The 17,182-nt window shown below is 51.2% G+C and overlaps 5 protein-coding genes across 5 annotated transcripts; 1 reads left to right on the top strand and 4 right to left on the bottom strand.

The window, feature by feature from the left end:
- Nucleotides 1-387: 387 nt before the first annotated feature.
- On the top strand, nucleotides 388-1,838 carry N7466_010049 (Gfo/Idh/MocA family protein; the record flags this gene model as incomplete). The annotated part of the gene is made up of 3 exons (XM_057169438.1): nucleotides 388-497; nucleotides 562-695; nucleotides 766-1,838. The coding sequence occupies 3 exons, from the start codon at nucleotides 388-390 to the stop codon at nucleotides 1,836-1,838; spliced, it is 1,317 nt and encodes a 438-aa protein (XP_057016829.1).
- Nucleotides 1,839-2,215: 377 nt separating this feature from the next.
- Nucleotides 2,216-2,926, bottom strand: N7466_010048 (putative IgE-binding protein; the record flags this gene model as incomplete). The annotated part of the gene is made up of 2 exons (XM_057169437.1): nucleotides 2,216-2,605; nucleotides 2,669-2,926. The coding sequence occupies 2 exons, from the start codon at nucleotides 2,924-2,926 to the stop codon at nucleotides 2,216-2,218; spliced, it is 648 nt and encodes a 215-aa protein (XP_057016828.1).
- A 1,631-nt stretch (nucleotides 2,927-4,557) lies between these two features.
- Nucleotides 4,558-7,906, bottom strand: N7466_010047 (beta-glucosidase; the record flags this gene model as incomplete). Its single annotated transcript, XM_057169436.1, has 3 exons — nucleotides 4,558-6,962; nucleotides 7,021-7,183; nucleotides 7,247-7,906. 3 exons carry the CDS (start codon nucleotides 7,904-7,906, stop codon nucleotides 4,558-4,560), a joined length of 3,228 nt encoding a protein of 1,075 aa, XP_057016827.1.
- A 551-nt stretch (nucleotides 7,907-8,457) lies between these two features.
- Nucleotides 8,458-9,901, bottom strand: N7466_010046 (uncharacterized protein; the record flags this gene model as incomplete). The annotated part of the gene is made up of 4 exons (XM_057169435.1): nucleotides 8,458-8,493; nucleotides 8,553-9,329; nucleotides 9,393-9,647; nucleotides 9,704-9,901. The coding sequence occupies 4 exons, from the start codon at nucleotides 9,899-9,901 to the stop codon at nucleotides 8,458-8,460; spliced, it is 1,266 nt and encodes a 421-aa protein (XP_057016826.1).
- Nucleotides 9,902-12,288: 2,387 nt separating this feature from the next.
- On the bottom strand, nucleotides 12,289-15,704 carry N7466_010045 (putative mRNA-nucleus export ATPase (Elf1); the record flags this gene model as incomplete). The annotated part of the gene is made up of 2 exons (XM_057169434.1): nucleotides 12,289-13,018; nucleotides 13,081-15,704. The coding sequence occupies 2 exons, from the start codon at nucleotides 15,702-15,704 to the stop codon at nucleotides 12,289-12,291; spliced, it is 3,354 nt and encodes a 1,117-aa protein (XP_057016825.1).
- Nucleotides 15,705-17,182: the final 1,478 nt, after the last annotated feature.

Below are 17,182 nucleotides of genomic sequence, written 5' to 3'. Positions count from 1 at the left end.
TCAACCAAGTCACGCGTTGGATCATTTGAATACATAGGATGAGGCTATGAGCCAATGAGTGCATTGTCAGACGTGGTGAGCATCTGCGAGTTGCAACTTCAAGCAAGCACCGAATGCCATGATCATAAGCGCGCTGGAGATCCCAAACAAATGACGCTGGTAGTCATCGATTAGCAGTACTAGTATGTTTCAGTAGTTGACAATTTTGAAGCGACGCGTCTGAGTCTCCAAACGTCAAACGACCTATCTTATCTTATCTTATCGCGATAACATGTACATCGTCATCGTCATGATTTGACCACCGGGGACTTGAGCTGCGAGCACCATTTCTCCGCATAATCAGACGCCAACTTGCTTACAATATTCAGCAGACATACCGCGAGAAACATGGTCTTCGACTTATTATACCGCGTCTACTACGGATTCTTAAATCCACCAACCACCAAGAAAAAGGATGACGCCATTCGTTTCGGGCTACTCGGCGCATCCAACATCGCGTAAGACCTCAATCTACTTTCTCTATTTGAAATGCGAAGAGCATCAATACTGATCGAAGTTAAGACCGGTCGCTCTGATCGCACCAGCAATTTCCCATCCAGAAGTGATCGTAGCAGCCGTCGCAGCCCGAGATCGGACTCGCGCAGAGAAATATGCCAAAAAACATAATATCCCAATCGTGCATGCCACATACGAAGGTAATGCCACATTATATCGATACTCCCTTTACCAGTTGAGCCTCCAAAATAACTCCTTTCCACCACCCAGATCTCCTCCAAGACCCAACCATAGACGCCATCTACATCGCCCTCCCAGACAGCGCCCACTACGAATGGGCCCTCCGCTCCCTAGCCGCAAAAAAGCACGTCCTCCTCGAAAAGCCCTGCTGCTCAAACGCCACAGAAGCCCGCTCCCTCTTCACACACCCACTCGTCACAAGCCCCGGCGCACCAGTCCTGCTAGAAGCATTCCACTACCGCTTCCACCCCGCCTGGCAGACCTTCCTCGATATAATCCACCACGCACCGCAGGCGGGCACCATCAAATCCGTATCCGCAGAGCAGTACTTCCCGAAATACGCGTTCGGCGCCACCGATATCCGCTGGCAGTACAGGCTTTCTGGCGGGTGTATGATGGATTTCGGGACATACCCGATGAATGTGCTGAGGCAGGTCTTGAGGGAGGAGCCGAGGGAGGATGCGCTGAGTGCGGAGGCGAGACGGGTCGGGTTCGCGGGGTTGCCGTTTCGGGAGCAGGTTGATGAGGCTATGAGGGCGAGTTATGTGACTACGACTGGGGCGGTGGGAAGTATGGTTTCTGATTTGAGGTTTGCGGGTGGTTGGTGGCCGTTTTTGCCTAGGGCGTGGACGGACGGGGTCTTGCCTGGTTTTGCGTGGCCGAAGTGTGTGGTTGAGTGTGGGGAGAAGGAGATTCGGTCTGCTGTGGGGTTTGAGGCGCCTGGTGGGGAGCGATGCTTTGTTAGTAGGAAGGTTGTGCTTTGGAATCATCTGATGCCTAGCATCTATCATCGGATTGATGTTGAAGATGTTTATTCTGTTCGGGTTGGAGAGGAGGTTGTGAGGACGTGGAAGGATGCGCGGTTTGTGCAGGCTTATACTTTCCCTACTGGGGATAGGAGAGTTGGGACTAGCGGCGGCGGGAAGGAGTGGTGGTCTTCGTATTTCTATCAGCTTGAGGAGTTTGTGAATAAAGTCAAAGGGCGTGAGGGGTCCGGCGTATGGATTGATGGAGAGGACAGTATTAAGCAGATGGAGGCTATTGATTTGGTGTATAAGAAGGCAGGGATGCAGACTAGACCGTCTAGCGGGTTTCAATTATGAGACTTGATATGTCGCATTGGGTATTCTGTGTCTCGAGGCGACAACTCTCAAGTGCTCGTCTCTCTTATCAATCAATTGATGCGCACAATCACGTCGTACATAAGACATGGAATTTTCATAAAAGGTGTTGAGCATAGTATGTAATGAAAGTAGTAACACCGAATCTATATATGACATCAAAATTCAAGACACATGTCATGTATGTAACAAGCCAAAATATACAGTCTAATCATAGCGCTGTGCAACATCCCATCTTCCAAACAAAAGACAAGACATTTCAAACGTCGAGATATGTATAAAAGCCCTCAGCCAGGAGGATTCCACTCATCTACATATCCCGAACCCATCAAACACATCCCTCATACGTAAACGATAACTTAGATGTACTCCCAAGCCAGGGTATCAGAAGTAACATTCAAGCCAACAGCAAGCGCATCAAAGCCAAGACAGTCACCAACGTTGCCAGAGGGCACAGTAGCGTTCTGCAAGGCAGCATACACCTGCCAAGAAGGCGGGGCGGCAGCAGCAGCACGGCGGGCCGCAGCGTTAGAGCTAGAGTTGGAAGCAGGCACGGGGCAAGCCATGAAGCCCGCGGCGCCCTGGCCGGTGTAGGTCCAGGTGCCGAGCGGGTTGCCAGATTGGCCGGGGGCGTAGTGGAAGGGGCCCTGGGATGAGCCGGCGGGGATGTAGCCCGAGTGGGGGGTGGTGAACATCAGGGCGCCGGTGGGGGCGACGTAGATGGCCTGGCCGCCGGGGACGACGACATCCTGGGACGATGTTAGTTTGGGGTTGCGTTGTGCAATATAGACGGGGGCTTGTGCTTGGCTTACCAGGGCGGACTGGCCGTAGATGATGGTGTCGTTGGTGCGGCCGTTGCAGCCCGGCACGACCTCGCTGGGGCAGTAGGTGGCGCTCTTGCCGCCGAGGTAGAAGTTGCTGCCGGAGGCTGTGAGGGGGAGGAAGTGGATGGGGGAGCCGGAGCGGGCGGCTGTGACGCCGAAGGGAGCGTTGACGTCCTTGGTGGTGGAGCGCGAGCCGGGGAGGGCTGCGACGAGGGGGACGAGGGAGAGGAGAGCGGAGAGCTTCATTGTGAAAGTGAGTTTTGATAGCGAATGGAACGGGTAGAAATTAGAGATGTTGTGGTAAGTGAAAAATCATTTGAGAAGGATCTGAGCTGCTCTTAAGTAGATGGTGTGGGCATTGGATGGGGGGATATCATATCATCCCACTCATGCTGGATCCATTGAATTCCCCATGTGCCGTCTAAGGGTCCTGATCGGCACAGCTTCGCCTTGGCTGCCACGGTACCATCGAATTCTATATCTGTGCTCAGTCTTCGAGACTTGGACGCGAGGTCCATATTCGAGGAAAACCCCATCAGGAGAATTCCTTGTTGGGGATAGTGTCGAGCTTACAGCGCCGAGAGCCAATAATCGCTTCTTAGTTTAGACCTGCTTGAAAGACAGTGTCTCCACATCAAGGGTCCATAATCAGGAACGGCGGGCTCCTATTCGACCGGCCCTGAAACATGTTGAAGAGTCTCCACCACAAACCCAAGTGATCGACAGCCACAACCAGGATTTGGGCGTATTTCGAAGCGGGTTTTGGCGGCGATAACGCCTGATTGAAAGACAAGCTGGACGGAGTAGGCTGTAAGTCAATTGAGGGATTGCTGTCTAGAAATTATACATGGTAGTAGAAAAAATCGTATTGGAATGCGGGTCCAATGGCGACGAACGTGCAGGCTCGGGGATTTCTGTTCGCGCGATTCAAGCGATCGAAGCAAAGACCCTGATGGGCGGGACGTTTCAGGGAAATCAACTCGCTGCGATTTCGAGATATGATCGACAGGTGCATTATTGCGAACCAGGCTCAACCAGTGGCAAACACGACGTATCGCATATCAAAGATCGCGATGAAGGCGCAGACCGAGTAAAAAAAAGAAAAACAAAAAAAACTCACAATGCATCTAAAGCACACTAAATTGAATGGTTCAAGGCAACCGTCCCCGGTCACTGGCCGGAATCTCTCCTTGCCGGCCCACAGTGTCTCGGCGAACACGGTTTTGACATCACATCCGATACTGGCTCCCGATCACTAAACGGAGGTCCCCGTAACTATTCCATCTGGTGGCTGTGAGTATTCAAGGCCGCATTGGAATCGGGAAATACATATTGACTTCCCGTCATCTGTATGTCTGAACTTTCTGCAATAAGCCCCGTGGAACTTTGACGGTCTCGACTCAATCAAAATCAATATGCCTGTGACATGAAAACGATGTGATCGTCCTTGCGGACTCCGCAGGTGGGCCGTGGAAGAAGTCAAAGCGAGTGATGGCACCGCCACATCTTCTGCAGAATGATTTCTCCGGCTAAATGGACGTGTGGAGACGATATTTGAGGCGCAGTTGCAGAGTAGAAACATTGTCTTAGTCAGTGCAAGCTGCGTTCAAATAAACTCCGTCAACGACCTTGGAAGGCTGCGATGTTTTACCACAGCGTCATGAGTTCGGATCAGATCCGCTAGCAAGAACTGTTCACCGTATACCTCCGTACATGTAGTATCTCCACTACCATAGTTTACATATGCAACGGCACCGATATCCCGGATTTCCAGAAATAGCTCAGAATAAGAATATTAAAAATCCAGCTCTTAAAATAATACAGGAAACGCTAATATCCACAGAAAAACACGGAAGCCTAAGCCTAAGCCTAAGCACCTAAAATTCAGCCACCAACGGCAGATCCCGAGAGCTTCTTCCCGCCCAGATACGGAACGAGTTTTCTGTTGGGAGAACCCAGTTCTGCGCTCGAACACTCCAATAGCTCAGATCTTTGCGTGTCAACGTCATGTTGACAAACTTGGTTTCGTTGGGTTCTAGCAACACCTTTTGGAAGTTCCGGAGGACACGGTCGGGGAACTCGATTGGCTCGGGGGTTCTGCCTAACCCGCGCGATTCGACAACGTCAGCGGGGAAAGAGACGTAGATTTGAACGACCTCTTGGCCGGCCCTTGCGCCGGTATTCGTGAGCTCTACAGTGAGTTCGAGCATTGGCTCGTACAGAGACGGGTTTCCACCGGGGCCACCTCCGGCGGCGGACGGTTTTTGGCTCTTGTAGTATCCCTCTGGGTATGGGTAGGAGCCAGGCTTGGTTCCTTCCCTTGACTTCAGGTAGGGATAGATATATTTGCCAAGGATATTGAAATCCGGGGGGAAGAGGGATAAAGTGGAGCTTTCGGGCTTATCCTCGTACACTGGGGGGTCGATCGCGTTGCTGGGACGTTTTTCGGGGAGTCGTGACTTTTCTTGCAGCTTCTCGATTTGGAGAGAACTGAACTTGAAGGTTGTATACGAAAGACCAAAACCGAACTCGAAATGAGGCGTGACGTTGAACTTGTCAAAGTAGCGGTAGTCGACATAGAGGCCTTGGGTAAGGTAGACTTGTGGCACAGCTTCACTGGACTCGTACAAGATTTGAGCACCGGGCCCATAGTCTTCTAAGGAGTGGCCGATGGTATATGGCAAACGTCCACTGGCATCGACGTCGCCAAAAAGAACATCAACTAGAGCGTTGCCACTTTCCTGTCCCGGGAGGTTTGCATAGAGGACCGCCGCGACGCCAGGGAGATCGATCCAGTGGTCGAGAATGACAGGGCCGATAGAATGCACCACCACCACTGTTTTGCCATGACCACTACCGCAATTGCGGGCCACGCCCTCGATCAGAGCGGTTCCGTTCCGCTGCAGGAAAAGGTCACTACGGTCTCCGTTGACTCCATCGACTTTGATGAACCCTTCACCTCCGTCGGCATTGGCAAAAACAAGACAGAGGTCTTGTTCAACCAAATCATTCACCGCCACATTGTTGGTCAAGTAGGCCTGGACATCCACCGTCTCGGATGACCAAGCGGACTTGAGAGCATCCCAGGGATTGACAAGATACGGGAAGTTCACGGCGCCACTTCCCCAACCGGACGCCAAGGTTCCTTGATTGCAACCTCGGTCGGCACAAAAGTTAGGACCCTGGCCAGGGCCGGCGTCTTCTCCGTAAATACCAACACGATACTTTCCAGAGGGGCGAGACACAGTGCGCGAAAGCGGGAGAGTACCTTCAACGTTTTTCAACAGAACAGTTCCCTCTGCCGCAATCTTGCGCGCGACATTGGCATTTGAATGGGGGCTCTTGCCTTGTGCGTTAACAAAGTAGTTAACCACCTCGTTGGTTTGATCATCTGGACTACCGGGGTGGAGGCTGCCATTCCGCTCATGGGTCCATGATGAGAAGTTGGGGCCAATCTTGCCTGCCGCAGGAGAGCTTTCCCATGTGTCTTGGCGGAAATGGTAATAGGCCGCTACAATACGTGTAACCATATCGTTTAGACGCTCCATAGGGACAGAGGTGTTCAAAGCTGCGCGAGTCAGATGGGGACCCCAGAGTGAGTCTCCATCTTGCCAATGCAGCCCATCACCGGGCATGCTCATGTCAAGACCACTCAGCGCACTTTGCACACCTGACCGCTGAGCAAGCCAGTCGGATTGGACAAATCCTTGGAAACCAAGCTCATCCTTCAGGATGCCATTGAGCAATTTGCTATTCTCGCAAGCGTGACTGTTGTTTACCATCTGGTAAGCACACATCACGCTTGCCACATCGGCTCGAACACTTTCAGCGAACGGCCAGACGAAGACTTCATGCAAGGCCCGGTCATCAATGTTAGATGACATTGCCGTCGGGATGCCCCACTCGAAGGGCTGACGGAAGTGCTCTTGCTCATTCATCACAAAGTGCTTGGCTGTCGCCATCACACCGTTGCGCTGAATACCCCGAATAGTCTCTGCGGCAGCCACACCTTGCAGCACGGGGTCAGATCCAAATGACTCCCAGTTGCGGCCGCCCGCAGGGTTCATTCCCAATGCGCCCATCGAAGGGCCAAGGAGCACATTCACTCCTTTGAGCCGAGCCTCCCGTCCAAGCGCCACGCCTCGGGCTCGCATGAGCTCGCGATTCCATGTGGCGCCGGTCGTTATACCAGCCGGGAATGCAGTGATATTATCCGCGAATCGTAGGCCCAAAGGACCATCTTGTAGGCAAAGCGAGGGAAAGTTGACATGAGCTGCGGGGCCTGGAAGACGTGAAATGCATCAGTACCGAATCTCACAGTATAAAATCAAAGCACTCACCAGTATTTCCAACACACAGACCCATCATCCAACCTGTGCCTGTGGTAACATTGACTTTCTCCAAAAGGGTCATCTGCTGTACAAGCTCTTGGGCTTTACTATAACTTTCTTGCCATGCCGCATTCGTTCCGCCTAGTGGGGTAGGATACCAGGGTACAGGATCCTAAAAACTGTCAGCCAGCTGCGCAATCCCTGGTCGCCGAGATCAAAATAGAGAGAGTCGTACAAATTCCGCAACCACACTCTTATACAACCACCTCCTCAATCCCACTGCCGAGAGCCACATAACTCCAACTCCAACAAAAAGCATACCACAAATCTGCCACCAAGGTCTCTGGCGAACGACCGCATGGATCGCCTGAATCTTGGTCTTGAAATTGGCATTTCCCTCAACGTACCCAGCGTCCGTGTAGGGTAGCTTATCTGCCGGAAACCCTTCACTATCGACATCGCTCAAAGCAAGGAGAGACTCGTCGTCGTCGAAATCCAGATTGAAAGATTCCGATAACGCATTCCTCTCTCGTTGATCCTTTTGCAGCATCAACTCGATCCGCTCATGCACATTATGGGGGTCGTCATTGGCCGCCGCCGCCACATCGCCATCGATCTCCGAGTCACTTGTAGAGGTTCGTCGATTTACTGAGGTCCGTCGGTCGCGGCGCAGTTTGGATGTGTCTTTCGATTGCAATGGGAGGAGCTTGAGGTTGGCTTCGTCTTCGATTGAGTATTCGTCATCGCTGGATAGGGGAGTGTCGGCAGTGTCGTTTCGCGTTCCAATCAACTTGCTGGCGTGCACATTGTGGAAATCATCGTCCGAGTCCGTTGCTAGTAGGTGCTCGTCTGGGTTGTTGGACTCTAACGACTCGTACCCTTTTCGAGTCGTCATTTTTTTGGGGATCCGCGCTTGGTGTGGGGTGGTTGTAGCTATCGCGTTTGGAGTCTTGGCAGTGGAGAAAAGGTTCAATTATAGGTGACGCGTAGAATTCATCCTGGGGTCCGAAACACCAGGAAGCAGCGACGTAAATGGAGTTCACGACCGGATATTTTTTTATTAAGGAGGATAAAGTTATATAGGAGAAGTACTAGTTAATCGATAAGTTGAAGGCCTGGACCCACTGGCAGCCACGCTGCACGGATCACCTGACTGCAAGATGTGCCAAATTACGCGATTGAAGTTCGATTTTTATTTGCTGGTAAGTCAGCATATCCACAATCTGATACAGAAATCTTAAAAAGAATAAATGAGTAAAGAATAAGGGACAGGCAGTGGAAGTCTACCCTGCCCTGTTCAATTCATTCGAGTATGCGCAACATATTATTAACAATTATCATCACAATAAGGCTTTATATAAAGCATCCAGGCGAGCTTGAGAAAAAGAAACAGCCCCCTTTTTATATCATCGGATATATACTTCAGACAAGAACAGCTTCCAACGCTTAGTTGGTGACACCAGTCTCCTTCTTGCCGTCAACCTATTCAGGGGGTTAGCAAAATATTCATTAATGTTGAGGTAATTGGAGATAAAACTTACGGTACGCCAGTAAGGGATACCGACGTTGTAACCAGCGCGCTTGTCATAGGGGACAGGGCTGATGTAATTGTGGGTAGCCTGGCGGCGGTTGTAGGTCTTCTTGACAAGCTCAAGGATACCGTGACCAGCGTTGCAGAGCAACTCAGTGGCAGGGATGGGCCAGTACTCCTCGTACTTGGAGTAGTCACCGTCGGACATGGGACCGGGGTAGGTCTCGTTGAGCAGGTCAGGAACGGCAGTGAGGTCAATGTTCCAGTTAGTGAAGCCAATCTTCTCAGCAACGAGGCTCAGGATGTTGGCACCACAATCCCAGCGACCGAGGGAGGGAAGACCCCAGTTAGCGCTAAGGGAGGCGATAACGGAGTAGTGGGTGTAGAAGGTGTCGTCAGTGGTTCCCTTGAGGTGCTCTGGGACAGCACCACCGAGCAGGATGCTGTAGACGCGGTTCTCCTCGGTGTAGTTGCCAGCCTCATCGAAAGTGACCAGGATGAGAGAGTCCTTGGTGAAGTACTCGTTGGCAAGGAGAGGGGGGAGGAAGTCAGCAAGGAACTTTCCACCGTAGGTGATATCAGTGTCGTGGCAGTCGTTGGTCATGTTAGGAGTGATGAAGGAGTACTGGGGAATACGCTCGTGCTTGAGATCATCGTAGAACGAGGTGAAGTTCTTGATCTGGCGGGGACGAACGTCGCTGTTGGTAACCGACTCAAAGATAATCAGGGGGTCGTGCTTGCGCATGTAGTCGTTGGCATAGGTCTCCTGGTTAGAGAAGTTGTATCCCTATTTTATAAATTGATTAGTTTTGAAGCTATTAGAGGGGATCGTAAGAAGATAGCAACTCACCTGGTAACCAGCGTAGGGGAGACCCTGCTGGTACTGACCCCAAGCAATGTCCTTGGTGTCGAACAGATCGGCAATGGTGGAGACATTGGCGGGGATCTGACGGAAGTCATCGTTGTCCATACCAAAGTTGTCACCAGCAGCAGAGGCAACGTAGTTGGGCTGCGAAGGGTGGGTGGTGGCAAAGTAGTTGGTCAAGAGAATACCCTCCTTGGCGATCTTCTGGAAGTTCACATCATCGGCGGCAGTTTGGTAATCCTTTTTAGGTGTTAGTGCAAAGGTTCTCATTGACAGATCAATTGGATATGACCAACCTGGTTCTCGAACCAAATCTGGTGGAACTTGTCGAACACGAGACCCTTGACGCTGGAAACAGGGGACAAGGGAATGACGGTGGCAGCGGCAGCCTCAACCTCAGCCAAGGTGGGAACATCGTCAGCGGCGGGGATAGTCAAGGCCGAAGCCAAAGACAGGGTGCCAATGAAGGCGGAGAGAGTCTGCTTGGTGAACATGGCTTCTCTTGATGCTTGTCTATCAACCGATGGAGTGCTGGAGAACGGAGAAAAAAAAAAGAGCTGATCACCGGGTGTCTCACGCGATCTTATACTCGCTGCGGAGAGAGATTGACCATATCGAGGACCAGTCGGAGATGGGACATTTCCCGATGACTGCCCACGCGGGGCTCTAGTAGTGCGATGCAACGGTAAGCAATCTAGTTTAGGGAATTATCTCCACACGATGGAGGCGTGTTGCAAGCACGCTGCATTTCCCGTGTCAGTGACTGGCTGAATATGTGAACGTGGGAAATGCTCATGCTCGCATGGGGCGTTGATTAAGTGGGGGCAGAGAAAGTAGGCCCCTTGCAAGCTGATTGGTTGAGGACGTCGATGGATCCCGTCGTGCCTGGCACGTTCCATATCAAAGCATCTTGATTGGCTTAGATCGGTGGGAGATGTGGATCCTCCCCAAAACTTCCCGCTATAAATCCCATAAGCGATAACAACAACAGGACTAAGCTTTACCAAGACAAGCCATCCCATCTACCAAGCATATTCGCGCACCGGCTAATGGAGTACAATTTCCTTGGCCGAGTCCCTTCTAGATTCCCGCACTCATCTCGCTTGTTTCCCCGATTGGTGGCCCTTCACCTAGGCGGGTATATCGGCTGATTTCGTTGAGCTAGTGTGAGATTTCCTGGCATTTTTCCCGGTCTTCGAAATGAGCTCGGACGAATCCCGTCCAACTCCGTTCCGAAACCTACTCCCTATAGAGATATGAGATGCCGGCCTCGGTTACGCCGGAGGCAAACTAACATCCAATCGAGTGCTTCCTTCGATGCACCTGGCAATTCGGGAAAAGCCGACACATGTAAAAGACTGTGCTGATTACAATGTATACACAGATTGATAGTTAATGCATGTCGATGTTGAGAACCGGTGGATCAGAAGGTACTCGGTAGGTACATGGTGGCTGATGCGCGTCGTTTTCTAGAACCTGCTTAACTGATCCTGGTACATACGAACTACCTCATATACGGACTAGGGCATCTCAAAGTATGTCCCGAACCGAAATTCAACTTTACCTAGGGAACTCTAAGAATAGTCTGTCTGGTGGGAGATCAGCATATCAGAAAACTTGGCATCTTGCCAAGGATATAATCTCGAAAATAAAGACCCTTGGGGGTCTCCATCCCATTCACTTAACGCGGGTATATATCAACAAAGCGAACAATAAGACCAATTGATAGAAGGCCAATTGGTTATCATCATCATTAGAGGAGGCGCCCCCTAGATCCAACCAGCAAGACTAAGCCCCGGACTTGAGATCGTGTAGCTCTTTCCCATCCTCATTGGTCGAACACTGCACGAACCTCTACATTCAGCCCTATCGGCTGGATTTTGCCGACTTCCAAGCTTCTTCATCTTCCGTTGCCTTTTTTCCATTTTGCATTTTCTTAGTGCCAGTCAATGTAATTCAAACGAAAATTCAATGTTCGGATTGGCATAGATAATCCGTTCTTTAAAGTTCCACCAAATTACCACATATGACGTGTCCCATATATTTAATATTATCATCTCATGATTTTGAACTACTTTCGGTGAAGAAGGCTCTCATGTTGCTGTCATCTGAGCAGATAGTGCCATATCATCAGTGCTGGAATGCCCCATCGTCTGTCCCGGCAGTTAGCCAAGGGTTCCTGTTGTTGCGCCGCGTATATTGATATCGGGATATGGGCCTCGCTGGCAGACACCATTGACATTATTGACGATTTTGTGATTTGTGCCAGTAATTGCTGCTATCCAAATTTTTTAACTTTATATTATGAATTAATATTTGTGTTTAAGGTGCATCAAATAAGGTTGTGTTGATGAACATGTTTATGTAGATATTTTGGACCAAAGACATATTTGTCGATGCACGGGCCCACGGACCTTGCAACTTTGGATCCTTCAAACACTTGAAACCTTGGAATGCAAGGACGTTTCGCGCCCAAGCCTCGCAGTGTCCAGATCAAGTCAAACATTGTAGACACTTGACTCAAGTATTAACATTATCAACTACATAAGTTGTAGGTATACGGCAGGATAGAAAACATTGATTTAGAAAATAATGAAACATTGAAACATAGATGAATATTTGAAATAACTTTTGTTCAAGCAATGACTGGCAGGTTTATCACCAGCCTTTTAAGCTAAGGATGCATATCTACCTCAATTGGTGAAATGAAATGAAAACTCCGAGCGCCGTCTATTTAAGTCCCATGCAAATCAAAAAACAATGTACCTTCTCTGATTAGGCACGCTTGCAAGCAGAATGACCAACATGAACATGAACATGACAAAGCCCATTACACGTCAAAATAGAAAACATATATACCATATCAGTAGCCAGGAAACAATTACTCATCGTCACTGTCGACGGGCTTGGGGGTGCCCTTGGGGGAGTTGAGCCACTCGATGTGACGCAGACGGCGACGGACCTCACGGTCCTTCTGCTGAGCACGAGTCATCTTCTTCTTCTTCTTGGCACGGAAGTTGAGCTCGCCCTGATCTTCGGCACCAGAGTTGACGGCTGAGGCAGCGGCGCTGGTAGCGGCCGAGATAGCGGCCGGGGTACCAGGGGCCGAAGGGCTGTTGGTAGCACTGTCCTCGAAGCGGTCGAGGCTGATAGCAGTGTTGGTACGGCTGACAACACGACCGTCGGCAATGTGCAGCTGCTCGGGGCACAGAGCACCCACGAACTCCTCGTTGTGAGAAATCATAACGACACCACCCTTGAAGTCACGAATGGCAACAGCCAAACCACCCAGGGAGTCACGATCCAAGAAGTTAGTAGGCTCGTCAAGAACCAGCAAGTGAGGGTTGTTCCACATGGCACCAGCAAGCACGACCTTGACCTTTTGACCACCGGAGAGACCGGAGATCTCGTTGTGGTTGGCAATCTCGGGGTCGAGACCAATATCCTCGAAGTGCTTGGAGATGGTAGGGGGGTCAAGGACACGGAATCCAAGACCCTCACGGGAAGCCTCGTGATCGTCGAACTCCTGGATCATCTTGGTGAATCCAAGCTTGGTCAAAGTCTCGCGAGAAATCATGACGTTGTTCTTGGGAAGCAGGCCAACCCATTTACTGTTTTGAAGAAGAGAAATTAGCAATGTTCGATCAAATAGAAAGATCAGATGAGAACTTACATCTCGTACTGGAAGGTCTTCTTCCACTTTTGACGACCCATGATAGCCTCAACACGGCGGGGGCCGCGGCCATCACCCAAATCAACGGGGGTCTCCAGTTGCTTCTTGTCGGCCTCGGTCAAGATACGGGTCTGCTTCAAGAAGACCTCACGATCATCACCGTTGGCGTAACGCCACTGGAGGTACTGGCTAGGAGTCTTCTCCAAGTGCATCTCAACGTGCTCAAGAGCGTGTTGCTTGATGTATCCAATACGCAGGTTGGGGTGCTTTTCAACCTTACCAGCCGAGGGGATGGTCTCACCAGTCAAGATCTTGATGAAGGTGGACTTTCCGGCACCGTTTCCTCCGATAATGGCAACACGGGAGGAAAGGGTGAGCGACAGAGAGGCATCGTGCAAAGAAGGCTTAGGAGCGCCGGGGTATTGGTAGGAAACATTGCTCATGCGCATGATAGAGCGGGTAGCGGACTTGATACCAGAGAGGATACCGGGAGGGGGGAAGCGGAACTGGACGGTCGAGGCAGACAAAGTGTAGTAGCTCTTACCCTCGGGCTTGACCTTGACGAAGTCAGCAAGGTTACCGGGGTAGCAGACGAGCTTCTTGGTCTCGTAGTGGTAGATATCTGTGCAGACGGCATCGAGGAAGCCAGAGTCGTGAGACACGATCAAGCTGGTGATGTCGGTGTGCTTCTTGAGGTATTCCTGCAACCATTTGACGTTGGCAACATCCAAGTGGTTAGTAGGTTCGTCAAGAAGCAGAACATCGGCCTTCATGAGCATAGCACGGGCAAGAGCCAGCTTCATCTTCCAACCACCGGACAGAGAGCCGACGGGCTGGGCTTGGCGACCTTCGGGTCCATCGGTGAAACCGAACTCGAGAAGAACCTTGGAAATGGCCTCCTTTCCTTCGGCAGCAATCTGGGGGTCCTTGGAAACGTACTCCAGGATGCTAAGGTCAGCATCCTCACCCTGGTTGTGCTCCACGAAGCAAGTGCGGACCTCGGACTGAGGGGGGAAGCCTTCCAGCTTCTCGTTGGCAATGCTGCGCATCAGAGTGGACTTTCCGGCACCGTTGCGACCACACAGACCGTAACGGTGACCCTTGAGCAGACGCAGGTTGGTGTGGGACAGCAAAAGCATACCACCGTAAGCGAGGGAGAAGTTGGCATTGACGATCTCAACCTCGTTGGGGTCATCGGGGATAGGCTTGCCAAACTTGCGCTCATCCTCCTCAACGTAGTGAGCCTGAATGGCAGTGGCGATGGCCTCAAGGTGCTCATCAGCCATCATACCGCGCAGGTAAGGGGTGATGCAAGAGGGAATACGGTCGTAGTAACGGACGTTGACATCCTCGCGGACCATGCCGGCAATGAACATCTTAGCCAGCTCGATGAACTTGGCATCGCCAGTCAGGCCGCCGTGCTCCTGGAGCTTAGGGTTCAAGAGAGCCAAGACATCCTCGGGGGTGACCTTGACGATCGAACCAGAAGCGAGATTGCCGTCCTTCATGGCCTCCTCCATGACATTCAGGGCGCGGGTAGCGAGTTCACGGACCTCGGGGAGGGAAGCGCGGTCCTTGACGCCCTTAACACCAGGCTGGAGCTTGGGCAAGAAGGTACGGGCCTCAGCGGGATCGTGGACCAGCTTGGTCAGGTTCTCCACGACAACGACGGTTTGACGGAGAGTTTCTTGGGGAGTAGTGGGGGTGTTGAGGGATCGCTCCAGCAGGGGAGTGAGGAGGGCCAGCACGGGGGATGTGACAATGGCAACGAAGGTGGTTTGCGAGAGGGCGTGGATGGCCTTCTGCAGGGTCTGGGCGGAGGGCTGCTCCATGGTCTTGATGAGCAGGGGGATGCGAGGGGCAACATCGTCGTTGGTCAGCAGAGTGGTGAGGGCGGTCATGGTCTTGTTGGCCTGCTTGGCGACCTCGGCCTTGAGGTCGTGCATTCCAGACTCGACAACTGGGATCAACTCCTTGAGGGTCTTACCCATGGAGTCGCGCAGCACATCCTTCTGGCGCTCTTCTTCCGCAGAGCCAGTGCCCATCTGAGCACCGGAAGCCATCTTCTCCAGCAGCTTGAAGCCACCAACGAAGCCCTGCCACTTGCCAGAGCCCTTGCTCAAGTAAGACTCGAGGGCGGGGAGCAAAGCGTTGACCTTGGCCTCGGGGCTAAGAGCTGTGAAAAGAGCATCGATGGCATATTGGGCGGCATCGCGAACGACGGTACCCTTATCGGCCAGGGAGTCGAGGGCAAGGTTGAGGATACCTCCATCCTGCAACAAGAAAACGGCCTCACTGAGAGGGAACTCCTGGGGGAAGCGCTCGAACAGAGCACCAATGATCAACATGGCACTCTCGCGGCGGGATCCGTTCTTCTTATCGGTGGCGGCCTTCCGGGTCTCGGCGAGAACATTGTAGTTCAGCAGACCAGCAACGCCAACACTCTGAATGAGGAGGTTTGTCAAAGCGTAAGAGGCATCCAGGGACTGCTGGGAGCTCTCTGCTGTGAGGATGGTGGCCAGAAGAGAGGAAATCTCTTCGGAGGTGGGGGCGACCCCAGAAGGGGTTTTGGAGACAACGGTCGGCATGGCGGGCGACTCAGAAGGAGAGACGGTGTGTGGCATTGTCTTGATGATAAGGATTCAAAAGAAGAATCTGGTTTGGATATGTAACCAGATTGTGCGACAAGTTTGCGAGGGGGGAGAGGAGAGTGTCCTTGACAAAGGCGCTGAGGGGGGCGAGAAACTCGAACAAGACAAAAATCACAGAAAAGAGATGAAACTCGTACCAAGCACGATCTGGAAGAAGCTGTACAAAGTCCAGAGACGGCGGACGATACTCCAATCCACTTGACTAGAAAAGCGAAGGGATAGAGGGGTGTAGAGGGGATGGAGGGGAATTCAAAGGAGACGAGGCGTATCAGCGATCGGGCTTATCCACACAATTTTTTTTTGTTTTGGGCGGCGACAGTGGGGGCTAAGCCAATCACATCACAGACTATTGCCATGGGACACTACTAACCCCGTTTCGGTTAGCCTTATCAGTTGTCTCGCCTCAGGCACAACATGAAAATTTCAAACAAGGAAGGTGGATTATGTCATACGTCCACCAATCAGAAGCTCACGATTTCGGATGCAAGGGGGAAAACTATCCCCTGCTTATGGAGTAAAATGGAGCAAAATGGATCACTCATAAGCATAACATCTAGATGTTCCAGAGCCTTCGGAGAATCCATGGATCCCACCTTAAAAAAAAATATACAATTAACGCCACCCGCTGAGATTTCACGAACCTGCTTTGATTCCGTTATCCCATCCCAAGCAATTTTTATTTCAAACCAAAGTTTCTTTTATTCCTCACATGACGAGTCCATAGATACGCTAGATTAGAACCATCATGTAGAAATATATATTTTGACATCTGGGGATTGACCGAATATACATACTGTCATATGTACTATGTATGATGCACATGTAATGTCAATCAGATTGAGGCAACATCCAGATGTCCAGATGTCAACTGGTCCAGAGTCTGGATGGATTCTTCAAATGTTTATCTAATACAACATTGAAGACTAAGATACTAGACTAAACAACTCTCCTCTCATCAATGTGACGTGTGACTGTCAGATCTACGGTGTAGTTCTGGAAAACGAATGGAAATGAGGAGGGAAGAATCCAAGCTGTTATTCATTGGAGTATTTCTTCACTATGGGGGATGGAGGGGAAAGGAAGGAGAGAAATAAGCTCTCACTTTCCTGACTGACTAGCAACACGAAAACCAACACTCCACCACGATACTAACAGGAAACCCACACGCGCTGGAGCATACCCAGGAGCAGACCATGTGACCAGAATGGGTCACACGGTTCACTTTCTCCTGACAGTAACGTGGGACAGGGGCCAAACAATCCCCGCAACAAAATATCTCGGTGTCCTCGTCGAGGGAGAGCGTGGTAAGAAACGCACATAACATCGGTGATCAGGGGGGTAACAACCATACAAGTTGGGGATGACAGAAAAGAAGATAACGCGGGACACAAGCTGGGGAAAATAACAGACACGAGCGTGCCTGAATCCAAGGACAAGCGATCCTCGGTCCA

The sequence above is a fragment of the Penicillium verhagenii genome (genome assembly GCF_028828195.1).
Source record: "Penicillium verhagenii strain IBT 33310 chromosome Unknown utg000010l_segment0_segment0, whole genome shotgun sequence".
Lineage (NCBI taxonomy): Eukaryota > Fungi > Ascomycota > Eurotiomycetes > Eurotiales > Aspergillaceae > Penicillium > Penicillium verhagenii.
The sequence above is the reverse complement of the archived record's forward strand: the minus strand, read 5'-3'. Positions and strand labels throughout refer to the sequence as shown.